This window comes from Saimiri boliviensis, chromosome 14 (genome assembly GCF_048565385.1).
Source record: "Saimiri boliviensis isolate mSaiBol1 chromosome 14, mSaiBol1.pri, whole genome shotgun sequence".
NCBI lineage: Eukaryota > Metazoa > Chordata > Mammalia > Primates > Cebidae > Saimiri > Saimiri boliviensis.
In genome coordinates, this window is record NC_133462.1 from 3,427,162 (window position 1) to 3,451,465 (window position 24,304).

At 52.8% G+C, this 24,304-nt stretch overlaps 2 protein-coding genes across 4 annotated transcripts; one reads left to right on the forward strand and one right to left on the reverse strand.

The window, feature by feature from the left end:
* Nucleotides 1-8,084: 8,084 nt before the first annotated feature.
* On the forward strand, nucleotides 8,085-14,302 carry UBE2S (ubiquitin conjugating enzyme E2 S). The gene is made up of 4 exons (XM_003944678.4): nucleotides 8,085-8,325; nucleotides 8,897-9,044; nucleotides 10,926-11,116; nucleotides 13,816-14,302. Exons 1-4 carry the CDS (start codon nucleotides 8,323-8,325, stop codon nucleotides 14,140-14,142), a joined length of 669 nt encoding a protein of 222 aa, XP_003944727.1. The 5' UTR covers nucleotides 8,085-8,322; the 3' UTR covers nucleotides 14,143-14,302.
* A 6,743-nt stretch (nucleotides 14,303-21,045) lies between these two features.
* On the reverse strand, nucleotides 21,046-23,494 carry RPL28 (ribosomal protein L28). 3 transcript variants are annotated; one of them, XM_003944680.3, is made up of 5 exons: nucleotides 23,430-23,494; nucleotides 22,969-23,054; nucleotides 22,725-22,848; nucleotides 21,372-21,490; nucleotides 21,046-21,178 (listed from the first exon to the last, which is right to left on the reverse strand). In XM_003944680.3, exons 2-5 carry the CDS (start codon nucleotides 23,047-23,049, stop codon nucleotides 21,089-21,091), a joined length of 414 nt encoding a protein of 137 aa, XP_003944729.1. In that variant the 5' UTR covers nucleotides 23,050-23,054; nucleotides 23,430-23,494; the 3' UTR covers nucleotides 21,046-21,088. The 3 variants fall into 3 exon arrangements, with proteins under 3 accessions (XP_003944729.1, XP_010330964.1, XP_074242006.1); XM_010332662.2 differs by having other exon boundaries at nucleotides 22,969-23,150; nucleotides 23,430-23,491; XM_074385905.1 differs by having other exon boundaries at nucleotides 22,969-23,255; nucleotides 23,430-23,479.
* Between the last annotated feature and the right edge of the window lie 810 nt (nucleotides 23,495-24,304).

Consider the following 24,304-nt stretch of genomic DNA (forward strand, 5'->3'; position numbering starts at 1 on the left):
AGCGGCATGATCTCAGCTCACTGCAACCTCCGCCTCCCGGGTTCAAGCGGTTCTCCTGCCTCAGCCTCCCAAGTAGCTAGGATTACAGGCACATGCCACCATACCTAGCTAATTTTCGTATTTTTAGTAGAGACAGGATTTCACCATGTTGGTCAGGCTGGTCTCACACTCCTGACCTCATGATCTGCCTGCCTCGGCCTCCCAGAGTGCTGGGATTACAGATGTGAGGTGTGAACCACCGCACCCGGCCTTGGCTGAATCAATTATTACAACGATGTTTGAATATTGGCAATCTTCAAATCTTCAAAACATCTGAATATCAGTCTCCGAAAGTTGAACAGCAATCTTCAGATGGTAATTTTTCAACCTCATTATTCTTTTTATGCTTATTAGTTAGCATTTGTACTTGTTTTTTTTTTTTTTTTCAGGGAAATGGCTCCTGTACTTTCATCAGATTCTTCGAGACACCAGTCATTAAAACAACAGCAAATCCTCCCTCATTTTCAATGGCTATAGCATATTCTGTCCTATGGATGCAGCATAGTTTTTTCCCAGTCCCGACCATTATAGGATCTTTGGGGTGTTGAGTTTCTTCGCCCTGGAAACCTCTGCTGCCAGTGGCGCCTTTGCCCGCGTTCTTGTCTTGAGTCCAGGAAGACTGAAGTACGCAGAGAAGTGAAGCGCGAAGAAGACAAGGAAGAACCTGATTTAGTGTTACAACAGCTCAGAGGAGACCCACAGTGCTTAGCTCCTCTCTGCAGGCACATCATCTGTTGAGTGTTCAGTTCGCAGCAGACAGGAGGTTTTGGAGAGGGTAGCTCCTCCCTACATCTGGTCATCCTAATGTCTACGATTCTCAGCAGAGAGGAGGCCCTGGTGGGGATGGCCACTCTCTGCCAGCAGATCATCTCTGCAGCTCTCAGGAGAGAAAGCAGCTCCTCTTTGCAGCTGGTCGTCCTGTTGTCTCTCCACTCCTTTGTTCTCTGGCAGACCTCTGCCCTGCTCTGGCTGGGCCCAGGCCTTTCATGGACCTCAGAGGGAAGAAAGTGCATGCTGACTGGTCCATGGGCAGTCATGGGCCCAGAATAGGCACCACATATCCCCACACTGGTCCTCAGGACTGGCAGCCTGGCCCCCAGCCTTCAGGCCCTCCCTGGCCTGAAGGTGGGGCCTTACTGAGGACCACCCCCATCTCTGCAAGTCTCCCACTGCCATTCATGGTCCCCGGGCTCTGCCCTAACCACTGATCCAAGATCGGAACAGGAGCCAGGAGTGGTGAGAAGCCAGGTAGTGGGAACAGGCACCCCTGAGACTGAAGGGATTGGGGGAGGGTCTTTCCTGGGGCCCCCAAGGGTGCAGGCTGCAGAGACTCTTGGGTCCTGTGCCTGGGAAGGCAGTTGCCACTGCATCCAGGAATCCCACCCCACCAACTCGGAAGGGGTGGGGCTCTCGCCTGTCCCTGCTCCTGCCTGCTCCGTGAAGCTAGAGGCCCAGAGCTGCAGCCCTGGGTCTGGTGGCTGCAGCTGCACCCAGGAGGGCAGATCCTGCCTGTTCCCAGCACCCCTTCATCCCCAAGAGCACAGGGAGGCTCAGATCCACAGCCACAGTTTGGGGGACAGCAGCAACACCCAGGGAGCTCCCACCTCAACTCAGAAGGGGAGGGGCTCCTGCGGGCTCCATAAAATGTGCGTCCCTAGCTGTGCCTCCCTGCTGCAGCCGGCCTGTGCCGTCACTATCAATCGATGTTTAGGTTTCCCTAGTTCTTACTACTCTAAACAACCACTTGGTGCATTGCCTTAATTTTCTTTAGGATGAGCTGTCAGGAGGTGAGTGGCAGGTGCATTGTGAAGACTTTTGCAAGACAATGCCAACGACAACTCAGAGGGCTTGTGCCAAGTCTGTGTACGTGAGAATGTGCGCGTGTTCCCACCCTCCCGAGCACTGGGCATCTTTCTGTTTAAGCTTGGTGTGAATCACAGGTGTTGGTTGTACAGTCATTACAGGAAATTCCTGGTGCGTTCGAGAAGTCTCCGCCTTGCGCTCGGGGATTTGCGGAGTGGGATTCAGCTGGGCAATGCATTTAATTACTGGCATGTCTGTCACTAGAGGGAGCACCCGATCCACTTAAGGGCCTATTTTCGCGTTGGTGAAGGCCTCTCCCACCCAGGAGAGTTCCACCTTCGGCTCCAGAGGCACAGAGGAAAGTAGTTCTGGTCAATTACCTACCCCAGTGTGTAAAGACACCTCAAGCTGGGAAGGTCACAAGTGTCTGCTCAGAAGTATTTGGGTACTAAGGAGCAGAGAACCTGCTACCAACCACAGACTAACAGACTCAGAAACTCAGGAAAGGATGTTCAGCCTCACTAGGAAGAAAGAAGACACAAATAAAAGACGGGGCACTTTGACTCACCCATGACGGTAAATCTTTTGAAGACTGCTCATCTTCAGGCTCACTCCTGTGACAGAACTTTGGCCCTGGCTGTTTCCTCTGCCTATAATGTTCTCTCTCTGTATTCCCACAAAACTTGCTCCCTTACTTCCTTTAAATCCCGTTTTTTTTTTTTTTTTGGAGACGAAGTCTTGCTCTCTCACCCAGGCTAACATGCCGTGGCATGATCTCTGCTCACTGCAACCTCCACCTCCGCCTCCCAGGTTCAAGTGATTCTTCTCCTGCCTCAGCCTCCCGAGTAGCTGGGACTACAGGCACGAATCACCACGTCCTGCTGACTTTTGTGTTTTTAGTAGAGATGAGGTTTCACCATGTTGGCCAGGCTGGTCTCAAACTCCTGACTTCAAGTGATCCCCCCACCTCAGCCCCAACGTGCTGGGATCTGAAATTACAGGCATGAGCCACTGCACCTGGCCATTTCCTCTAAGTCTTTATTCAGATGTCACCTTCTCAATGAGTTCTACCCTATTTAAAACTGTCCCCCCTCCAACATTCCTGAACCTCCTTAGCCTACACTAATATTTACAGCAATTAATATATATATATATTTTTTTGAGATGGAGTATTGCTTTGTCACCCAGGTTGGAGTGCAGTGGTGTGATCTCGGCTCACTGGGATTACAGCTGCGAACCACTGCACCTGGCCAACAATTATTATTTTGTTTTTCAGACAGGGTCTCTATCACCCAGGCTGGAGTGCCATGGCATGATCGTGACTCACTGCAGCCTCAACCTCCTGGGCTCAAGCAATGCTGTGTCACCATGCCCAGCTAAATTTTGTATTTTTAGTAGAAATGGGGTTTCACCTTGTTGGCCAGACTGGTCTTGAACTCATGACCTCAGGTGATCTGCCACCTCGGCCTCCCAAAGTGCTGGAATTAAGGTGTGAGCCACTGCACTGAACCCACAAAAGTAAGGTCATGGGTTACTATTACTTAGCAAAGAAAGGGCTCCTTCCCTATCCCATCTTCTGACAATTCCTGTCTCCCAAAGGACTTAGAAGGCTGTCCATCACTAGGCCAACTCCTGATCCGTTCTCAAATCTGCTCCCTTATCTCCACCCCTTCCCCAGATGGCCGCCACTCTCGCCAAGCCACAGTCCACTCGCTGCTGGATTTTCTGCTTCCACCCAGGACCATCCAGACCAGTCTCTACCAGCAGCCCTGAGCTACGGTCCCAAATCCAGTCACTCCTCTGCCCAAAACTCCTCAATAGCTCCCTAGATCTCACCTACACTCTTCACGGTGGCCTGCTGGAGTCTGCAGAGCCTAGCCCTTCCTGGCTACCTCTCCCAGCTTGCAACACGTCTCTCTCTCTTTTTCTCTCATCCCTTTGAGTTTCCTCCATCATAATAATTTTTTAAATTCTTACCAAAAAAAAAAAAAATGCTTAGGCCAGGTGCAGTGGATCACAGCTGTAATCCCAGCACTCTGGGAGGCTGAGGCAGGTGAACTGCTTGAGGCCTGGAGTGAGACAAGCCTGGGCAATATGGCAAAAACCAATCTCTACAAAAAGCACAAAAATTAGCTGGGTATGGTGGTGAACCCCTGTAGTTCCAGCTACTCAGAAGGCTGAGGTGGGAGGATTGCTTGAGCCTGGGAGGCAGAGGCTGCAGTGAGATGAGATCATGCCATGGCATTACAGCCTGGGTGACACCAAGACCTTGTCTTTTTTTTTTTTTTTTTTTTTTTTGAGACGGAATTTCGCTCTTGTTACCGAGGCTGGAGTGCAATGGCGCGATCTCGGCTCGCCGCAACCTCCGCCTCCTGGGCTCAGGCAATTCTCCTGCCTCAGCCTCCTGAGTAGCTGGCATTACAGGCATGTGCCACCACGCCCAGCTAATGTTTTGTATTTTTAGTTGAGACGGGGTTTCACCATGTTGACCAGGATGGTCTCGATCTCTTGACCTCGTGATCCACCCGCCTCGGCCTCCCAAAGTGCTGGGATTACAGGCTTGAGCCACCGCGCCCGGCAAGACCTTGTCTTAAAAAAAAAAAAAAAATGCAATTCACATATCATAGAATTCACCCATTTAAACTAAATAATTAAATGGTTTTTAGTATATCCACAGTTTTGTGAGGATCACAATGTTAATTTTTTTTTATTTCGATAGGTTTTGGGGAACAGGTGGTGTCTGGTTACCTGGATAAGTTATTTGGTGGTGATTTCGGAGCTGTTGGTGCATCCATCACTGAGCAATGTATACCACACCCAGTGTGTCGTCTTTTACCCTTCACCCATCCCACCCTTACCCTTGAGTCCCGAAAGTCCACTGTATCTTTTTTTTTTTTTTTTTTTTGAGACAGAGTTTCACTCTTGTTGCCCAGGCTGGAATGCAATGGTGCAATCTCAGCTTACCGCAACCTCTGCCTCCCAGGTTCAAGTGATTCTCCTGCCTCAACCTCCTGAGTAGCTGGGATTACAGGTACACACCACCACACCCTGATAATTTTGTATTTTTAGTAGAGACTGGGTTTCTCCATGTTGGTCAGGCTGGTCTCCAACTCCCGACATGTGATCAAGCCTGCTTCAACCTCCCAAAGTGTTGGGAGCCACCATGCCTGGCCTTTTTTTTTTTTTTTTTTTTTTTTTTTTTGAGATGGAATCTTGCTCTGTGGCTCATGTTGGAGAGCAATGGTGCAATCTCAGCTCACTGCAAACTCCATGTCTCGAGTTCAGGTGATTCTCCTGCCTCAGCCGCCTGAGTAGCTGGGATAACAGTTTCCTTGTCTATTAATTGGGCTGGAATACTCCACACCCAGCAGCCTAAAATTGAAGATCAGCAAAATGCTGATCAGCAAAATGGAATGATGGTGACTCGAAGCAGGATTGGTGGCACTGAGGATGGGGGGAAATGATGAGATTCAGTAGACTATGTCAACAGGAACTGGTATAGATTGGACCTGGAGTGAGGGGGAGCAGGAAGGGATCACCTGTCGCCATTTCTCCATAAACTAGTTATGATGATGACTTTTTATTCTATAGCTGTTTTGTTTGCTATTTTCGTTTTTTTTGGGGGGGGGGCGGTTTCTTGGTACAGATGGTGGGAGAGGTCTCTCACTATGTTGCCCAGTCTAATCTCGAACTCCTGGGCTCAAGCAATCTACCTTGGCCTCCCAAAGCGCTGGGATTACGGGCGTGAGCTACTGTACCCAACCACGTAGGGTTTTGTTTTTTTTTTGAGACGGAGTTTCGCTCTTGTTACCCAGGCTGGAGTGCAATGGCGCGATCTCGGCTCACCGCAACCTCCGCCTCCTGGGTTCAGGCAATTCTCCTGCCTCAGCCTCCTGAGTAGCTGGGATTATAGGCACGCGCCACCATGCCCAGCTAATTTTTTGTATTTTTAGTAGAGACGGGGTTTCACCATGTTGACCAGGTTGGTCTCGATCTCTCGACCTTGTGATCCACCCGCCTCGGCCTCCCAAAGTGCTGGGATTACAGGCTTGAGACACCGCGCCCGGCCGTTTTTTTTTTTTTTTAGTTTTGTTGTTGTTGTTTTGAGACGGTCTTGCTCTGTTGCCCAGGCTGAGGATCCTCGAGATCTTAGATCATTGCAACCTCCACCTCCTGGCTTTAACGGATTCTCCCATCTCAGCCTCCTATGTAGCTGGGATTGCAGGCCTGCATCAACGCACCTAGCTGATTTTTGTATATTTAGTACAGATGGGGTTTTACCATGTTGGCCAGGCTGGTCTCCAACTCCTGACCCTAAGTGATCTGTCCACCTCAGCCTCCCAAAGTACTGGGATTACAGGCGTGAGCTATCATGCCTAGCTTTGGCCATGTAGATTTCTTTCTTTCTTTCTTTTTTTTTTTTTTGAGATGCAGTTTCGCTGTTGTTACCCAGGCTGGAGTGCAATGGCGCGATCTCGGCTCAGCGCAACCTCCGCCTCCTGGGTTCAGGCAATTCTCCTGCCTCAGCCTCCTGAGTAGCTGGGATTACAGGCACGTGCCACCATGCCCAGCTAATGTTTTGTATTTTTAGTAGAGACGGGGTTTCACCATGTTGACCAGGATGGTCTCGATCTCTTGACCTCGTGATCCACCCGCCTCGGCCTCCCGAAGTGCTGGGATTCCAGGCGTGAGCCACCGCGCCCGGCCCTGCGTGACTTTTTTTTACTGACACTGAGGGCTGGAGACGGTCACCTTTCCAGGCCACTATGTGTCCATTTCCCAGAGAGGGAAACGGAATCCCAGAGAAGGCAGGTGTGGCTGGAGGCCATGGGTCAGTCACAGGCAGAACTATGCCCTGAAAAAGGAACAAGGCAAAGCGGGTCTCCCTGACTTCTTTCCCTGGCATCACAAGGAACTCCAGAGCCCATCTGCCACATAAGGAAACTGAGGCCTGGAGTCTTCCATGAAGCCTGGCAGGGGTCGGGGTCACATACAGAAGGCAAGGCTGAGCCGGGCGCGGTGGCTCACGCCTGTAATCCCAGCACTTCGGGAGGCCGAGGCGGGTGGATCACGAGGTCCAGAGATCGAGACCATCCTGGTCAACATGGTGAAACCCCATCTCTACTAAAAACACAAAAAATTAGCCGGGCATGGTGGCGCGTGCCTGTAATGCCAGCTACTCAGGAAGCTGGGGCAGAATTGCCTGAACCCAGGAGGCGGAGGTTGCGGTGAGTCGAGATCGCGCCATTGCACTCCAGCCTGGGTAACAAGAGCGAAACTCTGTCTCAAAAAAAAAAAAAAAAAAAAAAAAGGCTGGGTGTGGTGGCTCACGCCTGTAATCCAAGCACTTTGGAGGCCAAGGCAGGCGAATCACCTGAGGTTGGGAGTTCAAGACCAGCCTGACCAACATGGTGAAACCCCGTCCTAAAAAAAAAAAAAAAAAAAAAGTAAAAAAAAAAAAAAAAAAAAAAAGGCAAGGCTGTCCAAGCCTTCGAGGTCATTCTGACTCATCTTTGAGCCTTCGCAATACTAGACGTGGACCCAAGACCATTTGCAGCACAAAATGGCGCCTCGTAGAAAAACGTAGCGGGAGTTCCAGCGCCCACTTCCACCACCGCTGGGAGGGGGGGGCGCGCGCGGCAGCGCACAACTCATTTGCATATATAAAAATCAACGGATTTCGTTGGCTGGGAGCGGTTTGATCTGCAAGAAACTGGGTCTGTATTGGTCGTTATCCATTCCTGCCCGCCCCCTGACCGGCCTCTGTCAGCCATTGGCCCGTGCGAGTCTCGTGACGCTCTAGTCACTAAGACGCATCCCTATTGGCCTGAGCGCCTTCCATCACGCGTTTAAAACCCCGAGTCCCGCCTCTCCTCGCCACGCTCCAGCCCCGAAGACGACCGTTAGTCGCGTGCGCGACTTCCTCAGCGTCAGGGCGCGCGCGCGTGCGCGCGTATGCCGGACCGTGGCGGCGTCTCATTCAAACGGCCCAATCAGCGGCCGCGTCGCCTTCCGCGTCCCCTTCCTCTCTTCTTTCCTTTTTCAGCACCTCCGTTCTTTGAGACCCCTCCCCGACCCTCGCGGACCCCCATTGGCCGGCCCGCCGCCCAGCCCTCTCCGCCACTTCCCTCGCTTCTGACCACAGTTTGCGGGGAAGGGAGCGAGCCCGTCGAACACCAAGGAACGTGCGCGCTGACGTCACGGCTGAGGCTTGGGGCTGAGGGGCCGCGGGGGGCGTGGCCTGCGGGCGGCTATAAAGAAGCTGTGGTGCGCGCGCGGCCGGCTCAGTTCGGCCGGGCAGCGGGACGGTGCGTCGTTGGACGCTGTGAGCGCCAGGTGTCGGAGGCAGCGGGGAGCTGAGCGGGGCCGCCGGGGTCTCGCCAGAGCCGTAGCGGCAGCAGTTGGGCCCCCCGCCCCGGCCGGCGGGCCGAAGAACGCAGGAAGGGGGCCGGGGGGACCCGCCCCCGGCCGGCCGCAGCCATGGTGAGCGCGGGCGGCAAGGCCCGAGAGGGTGGTCGGGGGTACCCCTGAGGGAGGAGGCGGAGTCTCAGGGGCCTCCGACCGGAGGCCTTGTGGGGTTTGAGGGCCAGCCTGGGGATCCCTGACCCGGAATGGGCCCTCGGGCCTTGCTGCAGGCGGAGCAGGCGCTTGGGCGGCCCGCAGTCTCCCTGGCGGCGAGGGCTCGGGGCGCTTTGCGGCCCGCCGATGGGTGTTACCGGGAGCAAGGACGCCCCGCCTCCATCTCCAGACCTGAGCCGGGGTTTCAAGGATGCACTAACCAAAAATAAGTGGAGGAGGAGGAGAGGGTTGATCTCTGGCCCACGTGGAAGCACTGGGGCCCATGCAGGGTTAGGAGCGGGCTTTGGGGGTTTCTGGGGCGGTTGGACTTACCTGGAAGCTCCCTCGGGAACCCGCCCCCGTTTCTCTTGGGAGTTCAAGGCTGGTTGCCAGCCTGGGGCCACTGGGTCAAGACTCGGGCAGTCTCAGCATCTTTAGGTCCTCCGGGAAGCCCAACTCTGAACATCCGCTCGCCCCTCTCTCCCACCGTGCCCAGAACTCCAACGTGGAGAACCTGCCCCCGCACATCATCCGCCTGGTGTACAAGGAGGTGACGACACTGACCACAGACCCACCAGATGGCATCAAGGTCTTTCCCAACGAGGAGGACCTCACCGACCTCCAAGTCACCATCGAGGGCCCTGGTGAGTTTGGAAGGAAAGATGGGAGGGGGTTGCTGCTTAGATCCTGCTCTAGAACAGACCACCGGAAGTACCCATTACAGGCCGGCCTTGTGTCAGGGGTTGGGGGTGCAGTGGTGGACAGGGCAAGATGCTGCAAATGACAGTTATATATCCTTTTTTCGTAAGAGTTGACACATACTTGGTCATTGAGAGGGTTTATCATGGGGCGGTACCCTAGATTTGAAGCAAGGCTCTCAGACATGGCTTCCCCGGACTTGAGAATGGATAGAAATAAATAGAGGGGGAAAGAGTTGCAGGTGGTGGGAATGGTGTCAGGAAAGGTCTGGGAGGGTGAGCCAGATGATCTCAAACTCCATCCTGCTGTGAGTGTCAGGGATGAGGAAACAAGCCAAATGCAGTATCATGGAGAGACAGGTCATAAATAACCACGTGATTTTGCAGAGCTATTTAGATAGAATATGGTTTCATGCAAGCTACGTTTATGTTATCACCAGAATTCCTACAAAGCCAGTCAGGATTTGAGAAGAGCATGTGAAGGAATGGTCTAGTCCTCGTGGTGGTGATGGTAGATGGCCAGGGAAGTCCTGGCTGTGGTGACAGTTGAGGTCATTCATGCCTTGCTGCATGGGGTGATCGAGGGGCACGGGATCATGAAGATGGGAAGGCTCCCAGAAAGCCCCCGAGGTGGGTGGAGCTGGGTGCTGGTTTTGGCCAGGCGCAGTGGCTCCAGCCTGTAATCCCAGCACTTTGGGAGGCCAAGGTGGGCGGATGACCTGAGGTCAGGAGTTTGAGACCAGCCTGGCCAACATGGAGAAACCCCATCTCTTTAAATAAATAAATAAATAAATAAACAAACAAACATTTTAAAAAAAAGAAAAACACATGAAGTAAGTTGATGGTGAAGCTGCTGAGGGCAGATCTTTTAGGGCTTGTAGGCCTCTGTAAGCAGTTTGTAGGGGAAGCTGGTGGAAGGTTTAAAGCAGGGGTATGACAGATCCCTCCAAAGTTCCTGTTAACTGGAGTGAGTAGAGTGGGCCTGGCAGGGGGAAGAAACGGGCCAGCCAGGAAGCTAGACTCCGAGGTGGGATGAGATGCATGAGAGGACGTATTGGGCCGTGGTCAAGCAGCTGATGGGCGAGGGGAGGGACAAGCAAGTGGGTGAGTGGGAGAATGCGGATTGAGGTGGGAGGCTCTGGAGTTGACAGACTGTTGGATCCTTTATCTGAAAGTCATGTAAGTAGGCATCTTAAAGGGAGGTAAGTAGGTGCTTGGGCTGGGAACGGCCTGTGACTGGGGTGGTCACTTGGGCCATGAGAAGGGATATCCAAGGGGGTGGAGACTAGAGCTTGATAGTGACACAGCTGGGAGCTGCAAGATGGCATCATCTCTGAGTTCTAAGGGAGGTCCTGTGGTCCCCTAGGGACCCCGCCTTTCTTCCTCTTAAGAATTCTCCAGCGTGACTGGGCGTGGTGGTCTATGCCTGTAATCCTAGCACTTTGGGAGGCTGAGGCAAGCAAATTGCTTGAGCCAAAGAGTGCAAGACCAGTTTGGGTGACATAGTGAGACCCTGTCTTTCCAAAAAAAGTAGCCAGGCATGGTGGCAAGCCTGTAGTCCCAGCTATTTGGGAGGCTGAGATGGGAGGATCACCTGAGCTCGAGAATCGGCAGGCTGTAATGAGTTGAGGTTGTGCCACTGCACTCCAGCATGGGTGACACAGGAGACCCTACTTAAAAAAAAGAAAAAAATCTTCCAGCCTGATGGCAGAGCTGGCAGGACACCCACCTGTGTCACAGCCAGACCATGGAGACTGGGCTCTGGGGCGTTGAGGTGCCTTGGGAGTCCTGAGTGCTCTGACCCTGTTCCCCCTCTCTCCACTGCAGAGGGGACCCCATATGCCGGAGGCCTGTTCCGCATGAAACTCCGGCTGGGGAAGGACTTCCCTGCCGCCCCCCCCAGGGGCTACTTCCTGACCAAGATCTTCCACCCGAACGTGGGCGCCAATGGTGAGATCTGCGTCAACGTGCTCAAGAGGGACTGGACAGCTGAGCTGGGCATCCGACACGTGCTGCTGGTGAGTTCTGGGCTGGGGCTGGGCCTCCTGCTTCCAGCCTCTGGAGGTCCACTGGTGTCTGAGCCGTCGTGGTTTCTTTAGTTTTTTCTGAATCAGCTGTAAGTAGTTGAAGGTTTCCATGTAAAAATCCAGGTTGCTAGCTTTCCTGGAAAGTTGAACGGTGCCAGACCCAGGACACCAAGTATTGTTGAGAAGTGCCCAAGGGCACCTTGCCATGCAGCAGGTGATGGGTTCCTATTGTAGGATGGTTTTCTCTTAAAAAAAAAAAAAAAAATCGATGGGTAGGCCGTAGCTCACACCTATAATCCCACACTTTGGGAGGCTGAGGTGGGCGGATTACTTGAGGTCAGAAGTTGGAGACCAGCTTCTCTACTAAAAATGGAAAAATTAGGCCGGCGCAGTGGCTCACGCCCGTAATTCAGCACATTGGGAGGCCAAGGTGGGTAGACCACGAGGTCAGGAATTCGAGACCAGCCTGGCCAACATAGCGAAACCGCGTCTTACTAGAAATATAAAAATGAGCTGGGCATGGTGGTAGGCACCTGTAATCCCAACTACTTGAGAAGGCTAAGACAGGAGAATCGCTTGAACCCAGGAGGTGGAGATTGCAGTGAGCTGAGATTGTGCCACTGCACTCCAGCCTGGGCGACAAGTGGTGGTGCCCACCTGTAATCCCAGCTACTAGGAAGGCTGAGGCAGGAGAATCACTTGAGCCCGGAAGGCGGAGGTTGCAGTGGGCCGAGATCACGCCACTGCACTCCAACCTGGGTGAAATTTTTATTTAATTAAATAAAACAGGGATGGGGTCTCATTTGTTGCCCAGGCTGGTCTCAAACTCCTAAACTCAAGTGATCCTCTCACGTCAGTCTCCCAAAGTGGTGGGCTTACAGAAGTGAGCCACTGCACCTAGCCTGTAGGACAGTTTTCTGATAGGTGGAAGTCAAGAGTCTGGTTAGAAGCTTTTCTTTCTCTTTTTTTTAAAAGAGGCAGGCTCTTTGTTTCCTAGGCTGGAGCGCAGTGGCACAATCATAGCTCACTGTAGCCTTGAACTCTGGGCTCAGGTGATCTTCCTGCCTCAGTTCCCTGAATGGGTGATATTACAGACATGCACCATCATACCCAGCTAATTTTTTATATTTTTATGGTTTCCAGAGATGGGGTCCCATTAGAGGCTTTTTTGCTAAAGCTGAATTTACATACCATAAAACTCACTGTTCCAAAGTATACAGTTCAGTGGTTTTTTAACAGTGATAGAGTTCATAAATCAGAGTTTCTCAGCCAGAGGTGATTTTGCCCCCCAAGGGGTATTTTGCATTGTCAAGAGACCAAAAATGTTGTCACAAGTGGGGATGCCATTAGCATCTGGTGGGTGGAGGCCAAGGGTGCTGCTCACATCCTGCAGTGCACGGGGTGGCCCCATGACGAAGAACGACTTGGACAAGGTGGAGGCGTCCTGGTCTAGGCCGGTGCTTCACGTTCTCCACAGGCTGCTCACAGCCTGCTGCCTCCCCCGTCCTCCCTACAGGCTGAAAAAAATTTTTTTAACTTAATTTCTAATGAGCCCCTGGGGCACATGGCAGAGAGGGTGGGAAATTGGGGTTTCCTGCTATGCACAGGGAGAGGACTGAGCTCCAAGATTAACAGACCCCCAACCTTTCCCTCACACATGCACTGACTCCCTCCCCCTGGAGGTCATTGGAGGCTAATGGGGACACTGGCACTGAGCTCCAGGCCTGCTGGCTGCTGGGTCTGCATCTGGACCTGTTGGGGACTCAGCCAGCAAGAGAGCCGCGAGAAGGGCAGCCAGGCCTGCAGTTTGCATGCAGTGGTGAGAATTAGGGTGGGGACCTGCGTCCTGGTCACCATCAGTGATGTCTGCTGAGCCAGGTGCTGTGTATGTGTCCTAGTGGCCCCAGGGAGCAAACAGCCTTGGCTAGTTTGCCCAGCCCACTTAAGAGGTTGCACCAGGGGCTGCTGGAGGCCTGGCTGCATGTCACACCTCTGCACTCCAGTGTATTCCTCAGGACAGGCTGATGTAGGGGCATTGAGAGGAATCCCCCCTCTCCTGAGGGCCACCCTCGAGGTAAACCTCAGGCCACCAGTCCTGGTGTCTTGCCCTGTGGAGTAGGGTCCAACCCAGCTATAGTCTTAGACAGTGACAGGTCAGGATTTCTGCTGTATCTGGAAAGATGGGAGCTTTAGAGTCCAATAGGCAGGTGTGAGGTCCCCACATCCTCAGTGGCCTTGGGGCAAGCCTCTTCCCTTTGTCCAGGCTCTGGGCCTCACTCATTGAACCAGAGAGCCTCTGAGGTGGTGATGAACAGCACAAAGGCAAATTCAAAACTATGATAGGACTCAAGTCTGGGGCTCAGGCAAGTAATGGACTCCTCAGAGGGGGCCTTGGCTTCCCCCCATCACCCAGCAAGTCCCACTGAGAACCAGGGACATTTTAAACCATTGGCCCCATGGTGTTGTGTCCTTTTGGGAACATCTGTGAGTCGGGTAACAGGAACGTGGCCTCTGAGGGAGACAGTGAGCAAAGATGAGGGAGGGTGCGGCATCGGTGAGTCCTCAGTCTGATCTCCCAGGCAGCTGAGTTGGGAGCAGAAGGAACAGGCAGAGCAAAAGCACCCTCTTGTGCAGGTCTGGGGTTCCTGTAGGTTGCCCAACCCTCCCTGACCCTGGGCCTCTTCCCACAGACCATCAAGTGCCTGCTGATCCACCCTAACCCTGAGTCTGCACTCAACGAAGAGGCGGGCCGCCTTCTCCTCGAGAACTATGAGGAGTATGCGGCTCGGGCCCGTCTGCTCACAGAGATCCACGGGGGCGCTGGTGGGCCCAGTGGCAGGGCCGAAGCTGGTCGTGCCCTGGCCAGTGGCACTGCAGCCTCCTCCACCGATCCTGGGGCCCCAGGGGGCCCAGGAGGGTCTGAGGGTCCCATGGCCAAGAAGCATGCTGGCGAGCGTGACAAGAAGCTGGCAGCCAAGAAAAAGACGGACAAGAAGCGGGCACTGCGGCGGCTGTAGGGGGCTGTCCTCCTCCTTCCGCCGCAACCCCAACCTCTCCTGTCCCCTCCCTCCAACTCTGTCTCTAAGTTATTTAAATTATGGCTGGGGTCTGGGAGGGTACAGGGGGCACTGGGACCTGGATTTGTTTTTCTAAATAAAGTTGGAAAAGCAGCTTCTATGTCTCACAGGTGCCCAGGACCGCTGCTTCTGCCACCTGGCTCCAGGAGGTTGGCTCCCCTCCATGGGCCATGGGTCTTTGTTAAAAGCCTCATGGACTGCAGCAGTGGGTCCATCTAGCTCACCAGGCCTCCTGTGTGAGGACTGCATCCACCTCTTTGTTCTGTGGGAGGAGAGCAGTCACAACCCTTCTTTGGAGTCAAGATTACCAGTCTAAAATGGGGTGGGGACCTGGCTCTAGAGTAATGGATATGTTGGTGTGGCAGTGGCCTTCCTGCTCAGGACAGCTAGGTGTAAGCATTCTGGCATGAGGCATCTGGTTCTGGACTGGGTCAAGGCTCCTTCCCATTGCGTCATCTGATCCCAGCTCTGCACTAAGGATTGGTTTTTCCCTTGTGGGCAACAAAGCCTGTCCCCATGTGTATTTCTGCATAGCAGATCACAAAGCCACTGGCTTAAAGCAACACCCACTTGAGACTTCCTCTTGGAAGTCTGGACACGGCTGAGCTTATCTCTGTTCAGTGAGTGCTTTGCAGGCTGAAATTGAGGTATTGGTTTGTGTTCCTTAGTCTGTGTCGTCTTCCAAGCTCATGGTTATTGGTTGATTTCAGTTCTTGTAGAGCTGGCATCTCTTAGCTCAGAGAAGCTGCCCTCCTTGGGCCCTGGCAGGCCTGATTTAAGGGCCCATTCCCTTTGAACTGCTCACCCAACCAGGTCAGGCCCATCCAGATACTGAAGTGATCCAAATCACAGGGTAGGATCCCAGCATAGTCTTAAGTTGCTGCCCTGGAGGAAAGGGATTATTTGGGGTGTGCACACCAGGGGGTAAGTAAACTTCCCATTAATGTCTCTAATTAAAAAAGAAAAAAATAGGCCAGGCACAGTGGCTCACACCTGTAATCCCATCTTTAGGAAGTGGAAGGATCACTGGAGGTCTGGAGTTAAGACCAGCTTTGAAACAGTGAGATCCCATCTCTACAAAAAATAAAAATACGTGGCTCACATAATCCCAGCACTTTGGGAGGCTGAGGCAGGCAGATTGCCTGAGGTCGGGAGTTTGAGACCAGCCTGACCAACATAGAGAAACTTTGCCTCTACTGAAAATACAAAATTAGCGGGGCATGGTGACACATGCCTGTATGTAATCCCAGCTACTCAGGAGGCTGAGGCAGGAGAATCACTTGAACCCAGGAGGTGGAGGTTGCGGTGAGCCAAGATAGCACCATTGCACTCCAGCCTGGGCAACAAGCAAAAAACTGTCTCAAAAAAAAAGTAAAAATAGATTTACAATAAAAAATCTAAAAGTTCTGACCCATAGGAGAGTGGAAAACTCAAAGGTAGCTTTTGTCCCGAAGGAATTTGCCTATTCTAATAAAACAGCTGAGGTTGAAACCCAGGGCTCAGTCTCTAAAAGGGGTCTGATCCTTCTTTGATCCCTTACCCCCAGTGATGATCCCCCAAGCTAAGGGAGAAAAGGAACGAAAAACCTGCACTCCTCCCTACCTGTAGCCGTGCGGGGAGCAAAGACAAGGGGAAAAAACCCTACAGATTTTCAGACCAGATTCACATCACTGGCCTTCCAAGAAATCTCAAGCCCTGTGTTTATCATCAAGCATTTCTCATAAGAGAAGCAGACAGTCCTTGCTGAAGGAAGGTGAATGCCTTCTTGGCCTTGGGGAACCCACTGAAATAATTTAACCAATTATATAGTAAAAATAATAGCTCTGGTCTTAGACTCTGACAGAGTTCTTAAATCCCTTGGAATCTCCCGGGTAATAGAAGCAGTCTTTGTTCTAATGAATTATCTTTGATGGGCCCTAGGTGGCTTCAGGAAGGGAGTTGGTCACTGGAAATACCAAGGCAGAATTAAGAGTTGGGAATTTCAGCCCCACCCACCCCTACCAACCTTTGGGAAGAGGGGCTAAAGGTTGAGGTCAGTGATCGATGGTCAATGATTTGTTTAATATGCCATCTAATGAAACCTCCATTAAAACCTTAAACGAGGAGGGACACAGTGGCTTACACTTGTAATCCCAGCACTTTGGAAGGCCGAGGCGGGCAGACCACCTGAGGTCAGGAGTTTGAGACCAGCCTGGCCAACGTGGTGAAATCCTGTCTCTATTGAAAATACAAAAATTATGCTGGACGTGGTGGTGCCTGTCTGTAATCCCAGCTACTTGGGAGGTTGAGGCAAAGAAAATCACTTGAACCTGGGAGGCGGAGGTTGCAGTGTGCCAAGACCGCATCACTGCACTCCAGCCTGGGTAACAGAGCAAGACTTCTCAAAAAAAATAAGCCAGGCATGGTGGTGTGGGCCTGTAGTCTTCGTGCTTCAAGAGGTGGAAGAATGAGGGTCACTTGAGCCAGGCAGGTTGAGGCTGCAGTGAGCTATGATAGTGCCACTGCACTCCAGCCTGGGTGACAGAGATGCTTCCTCAGAATAAACTGGGCACGGTGGTTTACCTATAATCTCAGCACTTTGGGAGGCCCAGGTTGGCGGATCACTTCAGACCGAGTTCAAGAGCAGCCTGGCCAATGGGGCAAAACCCCATCTCAAGTAAAAATTTAAAAATGAGGCCGGGCGCGGTGACTCAAGCCTGTAATCCCCTCCCTTTGGGAGGCAGAGGCGGGTGGATCACGAGGTCGAGAGATTGAGACCATCCTGGTCAACACGGTGAAACCCCGTCTCTACTAAAAATACAAAAAATTAGCTGGGCATGGTGGTGCGTGCCTGTAATCCCAGCTACTCAGGAGGCTGAGGCAGAAGAATTGCCTGAACCCAGGAGGCGGAGGTTGCGGTGAGCCGAGATCACGCCATTGCACTCCAGCCTGGGTAACAAGAGCGAAACTCCGTCTCAAAAAAAAATTAAAAAATAAAAAAATTAGCCATGCATTGTGGTGCATGCCCACAGCCTCAGCTATTCAGAAGGCTGAGGCATGAGAATTGCTTGAACCAGCGAGGCAGAGGTTTCAGTGAGCTGACATTGTGCCACTGCCCTCTAGTCTGGGCAATAGAGCGAGACTCTGTCTCAGCCCCCCAACCCTGCACCTCCCCACTTACACAACAAAATGTATAAAGAGTTCCTACAAGTCAATAAGAAAAAAAAAAAAGCAAAATAAAAATTGGTAAAAACACGAACAAGCACTTCACAAAACAGGAAATACAAATGGCTGCTTAACACATGTAAAGGTACTCGACATTATTAGTAATTGGAAAAACGCAAATGTAGACAAGATTGATGCCATTATATTCCTTGGAGATTAACAACAATTAAATTGAGAATACCAAGTGTGGGCAAAGTGGCAGAGCACTAGGAATTGCTATAGACTCCAGTTGGAAGAGTGAGATGGTAAAGCCCGTTTTGAAACTTTGTAGTTAAGAACTCAACTTACTACTCAACCGTCTTTTTTGTTTTGGTTTGGTTTTCATTTACATCAAGGTTCCCTTTATTTTTATTTCTTTACAACCATCCATGCCGGGGTAACTCCCTCCTGTGGCTCAAGCCCAAATGCCACTTTAGAAATTCGCATTCCCATTTCTTTTCTTTTTGTTTTTTTGAGATAGAGTTTCGCTGTGTCACCTAGCCTGGGGTGCAATGGTGTAATCTCAGCTCATTGCAACCTACGCCTCAGGAATTTCAAGTGATTTCATGCCTCAGCCTCCCAAGTAGTTGGAATTACAGGCGTGTGCCACCAAGCTGGGCTAACTTTTGTATTTTTAGTAGAGACGGGATTTCAGCACGTTGGCCAGACTGGTCCCGTACTCCTGGCCTCAAGTAACCCGCCTGCGTTGGCCTCCCAAAGCGCTGCGATTACAGGCATGAGCCGCCGCACCTGGACTCCCATTCCCATTTCTGACTCTACAGGACACAGGTTGTTTTCTTTAAAAAGATGGGTTATCACTATGCTGTACAAGTTAGCCTCAAACTCCCAGGCTCAACTGATTCTCCCATCTCCCACCTCAGCCTCCCGAGTAGCTGGGACTATAGGCACGTACAACCATGCCCATCTCTCATGTACTTGCACATACACAACAAGTTTAAAACATTTGTCCCAATTACAGTGTAAACATGCTTGTATATTCAAGAAACAATATTTCACAGCACAACATAATCAAAACTAAGCAAGTCACAAAAGATACTACAGCTTGAATGCCTCATACACAATTCAAAAATAAGCAAAAATAAATTCTCATACATATGTTGGTGGTAAACTATAAAAGAAAATGAGGAGGCCGGGTGTAACGGCTCACGCCTGTAATCCTAGCATTTTGAGAGGCCAAGGAAGGCAGATGGCTTGAGCTCATAAGTTAAAGACCAGCCTGGGCAACATGGCAAAACCCTCTGTGTACAAAAAATACAAAAATCAGCTGGGTATCATGGTGTATGCCCTGTAGTCTCAGCTACTCAGAAGGCTCAGGTGGGAGGATGGCTTGAGCATGGCAGGCAGAGGTTGCAGTGAGCCAAGATCGTGCCACTGCACTTTAGCCTGAGTGACAGAGCCAGACCTTGCCTCAAAAAGGAAAAGAAAACAAGTAACTTCCATAAAAATCAGAATAATGTTCACCTCCAGCCATGGATGGTTTTGAGGGTCTGTAGTCTTCAATTTCTTGACCTGGGTATTGGTTACATAGGTGTTTGCTTTATTTTTTTTTTCTTTTTTGAGACGGAGTCTTGCTCTTTGGCCATGCTGGAGTGCATCTCACATAGTGAGACCCTGTCTCTACAAAAATATTTAAAAATTAGGGATGGGTGCGGTGGCTCATGCCTATAATCCCAGCACTTTGGGAGGCCAAGGCAGGCAGATCACCTGTGGTCAGGGACCAGCCTTGCCAACATGTTGAAACCCCATCTCTAAAAATAAATAAATAAAAATTAGCTGGGTGTGGTGGTACACACCTGTGGCATCAGCTACTTGGGAGACTGAGGTGGAAGGACTGTTTGATCCCAGGAGTTCATTCAAGACCAGCCTGACCAATACGGTGAAACCCAGTCTCTACTGAAAATACAAAAATTAGCCGGGCATGGTGGCAGGCACCTGTGGTCCCAGCTACATGGGGCTGAGGCAGGAGAATCACTTGAACCCCAGAAGTGGAGGCTGCAGTGAGCCAAGGTCATGCCATTGCACTCAAGCCTGGGCAACAGAGTAATACTCTGTCTCAATAAAACAAAAACAAAATCCAAAGGATTGGTGATTGCCAGGGGCTAGAGGGAATGTGCGTGGGAGTGGCTGCTTCATGGATACTGAGTATCCATTCAGGATGATGAAATGTTCTGGAATAAGATAGGGGTTGTGGTTGCAAAACTTTGTGAAGACTGAAAATCAGTGAATTATACATTTTAGCATGGACTTTATGTTATGTGAATTGTTTTGTTTTTTTGGAGACAGTGTCTTACTGAGCCTAGGGGCCAGCTAGGAGCGTCGACGAGGAGAGGCCTCAGAGACTGCAGCCTAAGGAGGCTGGGAAGACAGGGCCAGATCAGAGGCCTTGCTGGCCCTAGGCTTTTATTCCTCTTGGGAGGTGGGCACAGGTCTGATTTATCATTGGTAAAGATCAATTTGCTACTGTGGGAGCAGGGACCACTGGAGGTGTGATTCAGACATGCCATGGGTGGTCTCAGACAGGGAGCAGAGGCTTCTGAATTGGGTCCCCCAGGATGGCAGGAACCAGGGGTGCCCTGGATGTTGGATCCTTGGTTCCTGGCAGTGGCTGAGTAGGTGCCCAGGAAACATGTCAGGATCAACAGCATGACTCTCCCCATCCAAGCCTTTCTCTTGAGTTTCATGGTGACTTCCAGGATGGAGTGCAGTGGTGGCATCATGGGCTCGCTGTACCCTCATGCTCCTGGCTCAGGTGCTCCACCCACATCAGCCTCTACCCAACCTCTGAGTAGCTGGGACCACAGGACCACACCCAGCTAAGTTTATCTTTGAGACAGTCTCTCACTATCTTGCCTAGGATGGTCTCAAACCCCTAGCCTCACAAGCTGTAATAAACACTAGGAAGGAAACAGTACAAAGGAAAACAGGAGGGCTGGGCAATGAGGAGAAGGTACTTTAGAAAGGGTGGCCCAGGAGCCACCACTGAGACCTGAATGACAGGAGCCAGCTCAGAGAGATTGGGGAGGGATGGGGACAGCTGAAGGGCTGGCAGTGGGGGAACAATGCTCAGGCTGTTCAATGCCTGCTGCTGCACTGCAACTTGGGGCTGTCACCTCGCTTACAGGTATCAGCCACCACTTACCAAGTTGCCCATCTCAAAGCCCATCCCCTCCTAGTGTGGCTGTGCCCACTCCCTGGATGTGAAAGTGGTCTTCCTCACGCCACGCCTGTTGTCCCCCAGATCTTGGGAACACCACAAGGCCTCAAACCTTGCTGCAGCACCAGGGCCCAGAACAGGGCTGTGGGCAGCTCAGGATCCAGGCCTCAGTCCGCACCCTTCTGGGCTAAAAAAAAGGCCTGTCTTCTTCTGAATGGAAGCCACAACCCCAGCTGGGCGTCTTTAGACCCTCTCTCAATGGGACAGGTCTAGATCACAGGTCAGCTAGCTTCTTCTGTGAAACAGTGACTCTCGCACCCATCAGTGCCGAGACAGCTACCCCACCCCTCCTGCATGGCCAGCCATCTCATCACCTCCAGATGGACAAGCCGACATGCAGTGTTTTGATGACATGGCCTGAATGACAACACACAAGGCCAGAGCTCCCCAGAGCTCTTCAAAAAAGGAGGCACAGTCGAGGCAGGTTGAGAAGGCCAGCTGACTCTTTATTGCTTGAGAGCAGGGGGCTCAGGAGCTCTTGGTGGGGCGAGTCCGCTTCCTCTTCACCATCACAGGCTTCTGGCTGCGCAGGATGGCGCTGGCCCTGCGGATAGCTGCCTAGGGGGCGGGGAGGGCAGAGCAAGGCTCAGCTCACACACCACTAGCCACCCCCAGGCTCATGCTGGGGGAGGGGGGAGTAGGCTGAAAGCAAGAACCCATCCCTCCCCAGCACATATGCAACCAGAAGTGGGAGGCCCTTCCCCACAACACTGGCCAGCCTCCCGCAACCTGACCCCCAACGCCGGCTCACCATGCGCAGGTCAGGCCGGTACTTGTTCTTGCGTATCATGTGTCTGATGCTGCTGAGTGTGGCGCGAGCATTCTTGTTGATGGTGGTCCGCACGTAGGAGGTGGCAGGCTTCCGCTGGCCTGGTTGAGGATGAGGGAGGTCCTGGAGTCAGTCAACCTAACCTGCGCCTTAAGGGCACCTCACAGGTGTGGACACAGTCTCACACTAAGATGAGCACCCTGGGCCAATGGTGGACGCCTGGGCAGGCCGGCAGGTAGCTGTCTCCCCACCTGTCCATTTAACAGAAGCTCACTCATCATCAGGGTACTGAGGAGACAGCTTCTGTCACACTCATAGCCCAATTCTGTCCACCAGGAAAACACCCCTTACCTATGCCAGGAAGCTGCTGCTTCAGTCAGGATCTGATCCAGGTCCGGCCAGAGCCTGAGCTCCGGTAATGGGTATGAGCAGCTTCCCAAGAAGCCCAGGCCCACCACCACAGCAGTGGGCATTAAACATCAGCTCATCGGCTGAGAGGGGCTTGACCCCAGAGCAGGGTTTACCCCTGACTCCATCCAGTCCCTTACTCCAGGAAGGGCCACCCGTTATTTGCCAATTCAAGTGCTTTCAGGATGCCTCAGAACGGGGTCCCCAGGCGCAAGCAATTGGCTGCTCCCTGGACTGCGCATCCCTGAGACAGGAGGACCACTAGCCAGCAGGCTGCGTTTGTGCTCCCATTGAATGAAAGGGCCTTTGGCTCTGAAGCAGTTCCAATCAGGGACCGGAGAAAAACTCACTCTAAAAAAACCAAACACAGCCCTCGCCAAGAACACGTGTGAAGCTGGACTCCTCTGTCAGAAACCCCCCTCTCACACAAACTCAAGGAATTCCCAGAAAGGCCTGTGCCTCACAGCACAGTGTATAGGGCAGGGTCCTCCAGACCTCTTCTCCAACCTACACGGGCAGAATGGGAGTCAAATGGCTGCGACCAAGCCAGCTTGCTACGCGTGGCAGCGAGGGCCCCTCCCCTGCTGTGCCTCAATTTTCCCACCCGTGGGATGTAGCCTTCCATCCCCACCCTGACTTGCTTTGAGGATTTCATCTGAAAACGGCAACCCCGTCCCTCAACTCTCAACCGCCGGGGAAGTTCAGGTCCTTTTTCGTTTCAACACTTAACAAGTGAGGACACCGGCTAAACGCGCGCGGCTCCCAGAGCTGGCAAGTCGGCCGAGGGGAGTCAGGTCCCAGGCCGACATCCTGGCGCCAGGGATGCTCGCCGCCATGGCAGGGTCACTATTCCCGCCTGAGAGCAAAAATTCACAGCTCCTTGCCCCAGGAAGGGGTCCGCTCTGGCCCAAGCCGGTTAAAACTCACCGGATCTCCGCTTCATGACCACCACGACACCTTTGCCGTCGGCTGCCGGCTCCACGCCCACAGTCTTGCGGTGAATCAGCCCGTTGTAGCGGAAGGAGTTGCGGGCCTTCAAGTTATTGGGCTCCTGGGAAGCAGGCGGCGCAGGGCATGGAGACACGGAGACACGCGAAGGTCCCGCCCTCCGACCCGGAGCGGGGCCCAGGACCCTCCTCCCGCAGGAGCCCCGCATCCGGGCCCCACTTACGGTGCTGTAGGTCTGCTTGTTCCTCTTGATCAGGAAGCTGGAGCAGTTCCGCACGACCATCCACTGCAGATGCGCAGACATGGCGGCTGCGGGGAAACGGGCACGTGGAAGGCGTCAGACGCGGAGAACTGAACCGGGGTTGGGCCCCGTGCGGACAGCAGAGGAAGAGAGCGACTGGGAACCTGGGTGAATGGGAGACACTTGAGGGCAGACAGCGACCCAGAACTTTGACAGGCGGGACTCAGTGACCGAAGGCGGCGCGCCCGAACTCAGACAGCCGAGACTATCTGCGGGCAACGAAGGCGAGGGGAAAATAACGTGAGAATCCACAACGACTTCAGGAGGCGGGGATGGGGATCCGCCAAGGGCTCTTCAGGCGCAAGGGGAGAAAGCAGGCAGGGGGCTGACAGAGTGGGCGCGAGATGGCGGCTACGCCGGGCCGGCGAAGAGCGCACGCTCACCTCCTATCGCGGCGACGACCTGAGGCGGAAAGAGACAGGCAGGGGGCGGGGCGACGACTTTAATATCGGACACGCATTTCCGCTTCCTCTCTGGGCGGGCACGACGGGGGTCGTCGGTCCCCGCCTCCGAGGCGGCTCCAGGATGTTCGGCTACTTCCGCCGACCAAACGCTCAACGCTCGGGAATACTCGGAACTCTTTGGTTAGAGGACCGACAGAAAGTCCGGAAGCTTTCGGAACTCCACGGCTGATTTCCGAATGGCTCCAATTCGAGACGTCCCGGGACCCATTCCTCCCCGTTGTTTCTCCGGTATTGCTCTCCCAGCGCTTGTCACTGTAATAGACATATGATGGACGCTCAATAAACTTTTGTTTTATGAACGAACTTGTGAATGCAAGACCTATGTAAGCCTAGCCCCGGCACCTTTGGATATTTCCGGTCTTCGTAAACCCAAGCGGTGACGGCCGATGAAGGCGCCGAGGCCCGCTCGGGTATTTTCGGAACCATCCGGAAACGCTCTTCGGAGAGGTGTGCCTGTTCGGAAACACTCCGTCTTCATTCGGAATCCCTCGGCTAATCTCGGCAGCCCCCTTGCAGTTCGCCCTCCCCAGGGTTTTCTTTAAGCCCTAAAACTGTTCGAGCCTGGCGAGAACCTACTCGGATACTTCTCGCAGACTGCCAGCCCGGGGAAGCGCGATGCCCTCTAAGGGAGAGTTATTTGGAGGAAGGGAGATTTGCATGTGGCTGCTCTTGGCTCCCTTTAGGGATTCCACAGATCGCCGGTCCTCTTCCCTGCTCTCCACCTGTGCCTCGAGCCTGCAGTGTGCCTGTCACACCCCATCAGCTCCCTGGGAGGTTATGATCCGCTGTCAGGG